The 6,000-nt window shown below is 39.4% G+C and overlaps 1 protein-coding gene across 4 annotated transcripts in view; it reads left to right on the forward strand.

The window, feature by feature from the left end:
• Nipbl (NIPBL cohesin loading factor) overlaps positions 1-5,773 on the forward strand; it is a 159,347-nt gene extending 153,574 nt beyond the window's left edge. For 3 of the 4 annotated variants that reach the window (XM_075975919.1, XM_075975921.1, XM_075975920.1), the window contains 4 exons: positions 141-415; positions 2,453-2,627; positions 4,091-4,279; positions 4,827-5,773. In XM_075975919.1, the coding sequence (XP_075832034.1) occupies positions 141-415; positions 2,453-2,627; positions 4,091-4,279; positions 4,827-5,192 (1,005 nt within the window). In that variant the 3' untranslated portion in view covers positions 5,193-5,773. Of the gene's footprint in view, positions 1-140; positions 416-2,452; positions 2,628-4,090; positions 4,321-4,826 lie in introns of all 4 variants that reach the window. The other variant, XM_075975922.1, reaches the window with a different exon arrangement.
• Positions 5,774-6,000: the final 227 nt, after the last annotated feature.

Here is a 6,000-nt window from a genome sequence, read left to right on the forward strand (position 1 = left end):
CTCAGTTGCTAATAGAAAGTCAATGAGCTTTATCAATTCTTTAGTGAACTTTTCGCGGCTGTTAGATGGAGGACCCTAACACTGTTAGTGGCACTTTGTTTTTATTATTTTGCAAACAGAACAATTCCTCTTTCTTTCAGTCTATGGTGAAGGACAAAAGGAAAGAAAGGAAAACGTCCCCTACCAAGGAGAATGAGTCCAGTGAGAGCGAAGAGGAAGTTTCCAGGCCTCGGAAATCTCGGAAGCGGGTAGATTCGGATTCTGATTCCGACTCTGAAGATGATGTCAACTCAGTAATGAAGTGTCTGCCAGAAAATTCAGCCCCTTTAATTGAATTTGCAAATGTTTCCCAGGGTATTTTATTACTCCTTATGTTAAAACAACATTTGAAGAATCTCTGTGGATTTTCTGATAGGTGAGTTTATATAATCAGTAAGAAAGCAAACATACTCTGTTCAGATCACATTAACAGGCACCCCATCTAAAAATCCACAGGAGGTTCAGATTTGGTTCATTTTATTGCTATGTATTATTCATCTACTGTAAACCATTATTTGGAGTTTTTTACAATATCAAAAGAAGGGAAAACATACTTCTTCACTCAATAAATTCCAAACTTAAAGGACTTTTTTTGTTGATTTCCATAAGAATGCTTTATTAGATATTCAGTCTAGTTTTAAAATGTATCACAAATTTGGGGTTGTAAAATGCTATACAATAAGAGTAAACATAGACTAACTACGCAGAACTCTTGGTAGCACCCCAAATAGGTTTTGTAACATAAATTAATGTCTGAAGCCATCGGTGGAATTTTGAGCGTTGCACAGTCTTTGAAACCTTGGGCTTAAAGAAACTCACCAATTAGGGGCTGAAAAGATGGCCCAGCACTCACAGGTATCTCTACCTTCAGGAGATCTGGCAGCTTTTTCTGGCCTCAGCAGATACTGCACGTGCATGGCAGAGACACACAGACATACATATATGCAAATTTTAAAGATCTTTTTTAGATCACCAAGTCAAATATTAATATTAGTAGCCAAATGGAAAGAGTACATGTCAGGGTTGCTGTGATAAAACACGATCACCAAAGCAACTTGGGAGGACCTCATCACTGCTCATCATCAAAGGAAGTCAGTACAGGAACCTGGAGGCAAGAGCTGATGCAGAGGCCACGAAGGAGTGCTGTTCCTGGCTTGTTCTTCATGGCTTGCTGAACTGCTGTCTTGTAGAACCCAGGACCACCAGCCCAAGGATGGAACCACCTATAATGGGCTGGACCCTCCTGATTGGTCACTAATTGAAAAAATACCTCACAGGCTTGCCTTCAGCCAAATGTTATGGAGGCATTTTCTCAACTGAGGGTTCCTCCTTCTCTCCAGTGACTCTAACTTATGATAAGTTGACACAATCCCACAGCACAGTGTATCTTATGTAAAAGGCATTTGCTAAAGTGAACATTTCTGTAACTAGTGAACATAGCTCCATGATGAAACATGTGGTTAGCATGTGTGAAGCCCTGGGTTCTGTCCCTAACAGCAGTCAGGGACAAAGAGATTTCTCAGTTGTCAGCTGTTCCCACAGGAGAGATTACACAGTGTAGCCGGAGCTTCCAATGTTTTCAAGAGGTGCTAAAAACCCGGCCACCGTGTTCATCTAGTACTGGAGATAAAGCTAGAGCCTTGTGTTTGCCAGGTGTGCACTGTGTCCCTGAGCTCTGCTGCCAGCCCTAGAAGTCCCGATTTTTCAGAGAAATGCGTGGGCGTAAGATATCAGTAACTAATGTAGAATAATTTTAAGCAGTGTAAAGTCTTGATAAGGAGTTGTAAAGAGTTCCAGACTGTTTCTCATCATCTGAAACTAGTTGTAAACCAAAAGAAGTAAGACCACTGAGATGACTTGATGTATAAAGGTGCTTGTAACCAAGCCTGGCAAGCCACGTCCAGTTCCCAGGAACCATACTGTGAAAGGAGAGAACTGACCTTTGACTTGTCCTCTGACCTCCACATGTGTGCTGAGGTGAGCACACGTACCACAAGCACACACAAATGTTGACATTTCTTTTTAGAGAAAAGAACTAAAAGTTAGCAGGCAAACTAACTAACTTAGCAGTTAGATAAGATCATTTGTAAGAAAGCTGCCCTATTGCCATAGTTACTGTCTATAAATTAGATACAAGAAACTAATTTCATCAAAATAATGCCTTCTACTTATAATTGGATTTGTCCAGGTCTGTTGCTTCCTGAGCCAGGTATCTCTTTTCCATATCCCTGTCAATATAGTTTATGATGAAAACTAAAGAACACTGTTAATATTTGCTTTTTCTTTTCTCTTTTCATTAGTTGAAATTCATATGATTTAAAAATTGAGTTATTACTAAGTAAGAAAGAACTAGAATCAGTTTAAGTATGTGCCTGAAGTTTTTTAAAACTCTGGTTTTATATTTCCAAAACAGTAAAATTCAGAAATATTCTCCATCTGAATCTGCAAAAGTATATGATAAAGCCATTAACCGAAAAACAGGGGTTCATTTTCATCCCAAACAAACACTGGACTTCCTGCGAAGTGACATGGCTAATACCAAGCTAACGGAGGAGGTGAAGAGGAGCATAGTAAGGCAGTACCTGGACGTGAGTACCACAGGCTGTCAGGGCTAGCTTCCCACTGCACCCACCGCAGCGTAGTTACACTGCTTTGTAAGCTACCGTCATCAGATTGTGTGGGTTACAATCTTAAGGTTAGAGCCGTGACTGGTCGTCCTCTTACCTTCTTCGGCCACTTCGTTCCTCTCTTCTTTTTCTCTGGTATCTCTGTGTTAGCTATGGCTGTCCTGGAACTTGATATGTAAACTGGACTAGCCTTGAACTCAAAGAAATCCTCTGCACTCCTAGGTGCTTGGGTTAAAGGTGTGCCCCCACCACACCCAGCTTTTCTTTCAGTTTTACATGAGTAATCAAAGTATACATATGCTTGGATGCTGTGTGTGTGTGTGTAACAAATATATAAATACACCTTTTTAAGATGTCTTTAAAGATCCAAGCTTGCTAGCAGATTCCCTATAATATTAGTACATGGGAGCCTGAGATGTGAGGACTGTAATTTCAAGAACAATCTAGGCTATATCACGTTCCAGGCAATCTTTGGTACCCAGTCTCAACCACCCCCTCCCTTCCCCCCCAAAAAAATGTGTTGTAGAATAAGCAAACCCCTGAGTGGCAGTGCGTGTCTTCCATCCAGCACCAAGTCCAGGCGTGACTACATGGGTAGCTTGAAAACAGCTGTAAACATAAAGCACACCCAAAATAACAGCAGATGTATCAAGATTGCCAGGTTTAGGGAGTAGAGCTTCTCTTTAAATGATGGAAGACGGTGATGGCTGTACAAAGCAGTGAAGGTACCTAAAATACTTAAAGTACTAAATTATATGTACATTTTACCACAATGAAATTTTAAAATACTATTTTTGGAATATGTTTAGAAAGCTGTCCTAGGGTGCTGGAGAGATGGTTCAGCGGTTAAGAGCACTAGCTTCTCTTCCAAAGAACCAGGGTTCAATTCCCAGCATCCACCTGGCATCTCATACCCATCTATAGTGGGATCCATTGCCCTTATCCAGCATGAAGATGTACATGCAGACAGAGCACTTAAAAACATAAATAAACGAATCTCTTTTAAAAAAAGAATGTTGTCCTAACATTTTTATGTTATAATTTTCTTAGAGTAAGTAACACGAGTATTATAGTTATTGTTTATAACCAAACACAAATGTACACCATTGTTTTTATACTATTATATTTTCAAACTTTATTTAAAAATTATTTTAATTTTTAAAATTATTCATCTTTTTTTTTTTACATAGCATAAAACAAGCAGAAAGCTGAAAGATAGTGTGTGTGTCCATGCTTATCACCTGAATGCTCGGTGACCTGGACCCACCTCCAGCAAACCCATTGCCTAAAATTTTAATGAAACAGCCGTGTGCAGTCTGTGTGCTTTCATGCAACTGTGGGAGAGCAGTAACTAGGAGAGGGACCACGTGGCCACCAATCCAAACACATTGCCTATCTACTTAAAACTCTCAATCCTTTTTCAGTTTAAACTTCTCATGGAACACCTGGACCCTGATGAAGAAGAAGAGGAAGGCGAGGTGTCGGCCAGTACGAATGCTCGGAACAAAGCAATTACCTCGCTGCTTGGAGGAGGCAGCCCTAAAAATAACACAGCAGCAGAAACAGAAGATGATGAAAGTGATGGGGAGGATAGAGGAGGAGGCACTTCAGGGGTGAGGCGGAGGAGGAGTCAACGTATTTCCCAGCGTATTACGTAAAATGATTTTATGTGCTTATATATGTCAGTCTATTAAATGTACACCAAGTAATGTAATACTTATACAACAAAACATTTTGTAGATAGAGATTCTCTACTCAACCATTTATACATTCTTTTGTAGAAAGTTTAACATAAAAGATAATAAAAAAAAACAGAAATGAGATTTATCCAGCATAAAGGGTTAATAATTTTTTGGATTGTATTAATGTGTGCTATCCTTTTTATTGTTGCTAAGTTTTATGTAGCTTTATGGTTTATATGTACATATAATTTTATATATCAAGAGTAAAGACACGGGTACAAATTAAAAGTTATATGGTTTTACAAGTATATGTTAACCCCTTGGCGCTGGCGGTCACGGTGCGTCTCATTGCCGGCAATGGAAGTGTGCTGGGAAATCCCAACTCCCGGCGTCAAGGGATTAAAAGCAATAAAAACGATAATTTCACTAAAATTCTTTTGTGTAACACTTGGTCTTTTTTCCCCTCCCAATGTTTTAGTCATTGAGAAGGTCAAAACGAAATTCAGACTCTACGGAGTTGGCAGCACAGATGAATGAAAGTGTTGACGTCATGGATGTCATCGCTATTTGCTGTCCAAAGTACAAAGATCGACCACAAATTGCAAGAGTAGTACAGAAAACCAGCAGTGGCTTCAGTGTTCAGTGGATGGCAGGCTCCTACAGTGGCTCCTGGACAGAGGCTAAGCGCCGCGATGGCCGCAAACTGGTGCCTTGGGTAGACACTATTAAAGAGTCAGACATTATTTACAGAAAAATCACTCTAACGAGTGCTAATAAGCTGACTAATAAAGTTGTTCAGACTTTACGATCCCTGTATGCCGCCAAGGACGGGACTTCCAGCTAATGAATTTGTACATGCAGCCAAATTTACAGGAATTTTTTTAAAAGGCAAAAAAACTTGAAATATCAACATTCTGGCAAAAAAATGAGTTTTTTGAAGAGTGGACCCTGGGATGCAGGAACAAGGAAGGAATGTTGGGCAGACATTTCTGTGGGAGCTCCCTTCGCTGTTGTGCAGCAGAGACCTTTCTCGGTTCGTTTTTACTCCCACTGTATTATAGTTTAACAAAATTGTTTATATCTTGAAAAAAACTTTCTGTTTAAAAAATAAACAAGTGAATGTTGGAAATTAGTCTGTTAATGTTCTTAATAAAGTGTTCTTGGAGTTGAACCTAAGCGGATGGCTTTCTTTAGCTTAGCCCAGTTTCCAGGGAAGCATTGTCTCTCCAGGCTGTAAAGTGGCAGACTCTCCTGGACATATAATTTATTCTGTCGAGAACAAAGCATGCAGTACCTGTGGCCTACCTGCAGAAGGAGCTTTTGTAAATGTAGATTTTGTTGTATTAGGTCATCCTGAAAACAGTACGAGAAGGGCCCCGGCCGTCTGGTGGAGCGAATACTGCAATAAATTTTTTTACTTCTCTTTGTTACTTGTCTGTTTCCATTTGAATTTCTTATTGTAAAGATCTGTTTAAATCCATTTATATTATTTTGCAGTCTTTTATGTAAAATTTATTATATCATTGGTTTTCAAAGCAGAACATAAAATATTGTTTATACAGTTTGTACAGGCTGACTTCTGATAATTGCTATCTATTATTTTCATTCCCATAAGAGGGTGTAAACAGCTCCAGGGTTTATTGTATCCTGCA

The sequence above is a fragment of the Microtus pennsylvanicus genome, chromosome 6, assembly GCF_037038515.1.
Source record: "Microtus pennsylvanicus isolate mMicPen1 chromosome 6, mMicPen1.hap1, whole genome shotgun sequence".
In the NCBI taxonomy this organism is placed as follows: Eukaryota; Metazoa; Chordata; class Mammalia; order Rodentia; family Cricetidae; genus Microtus; species Microtus pennsylvanicus.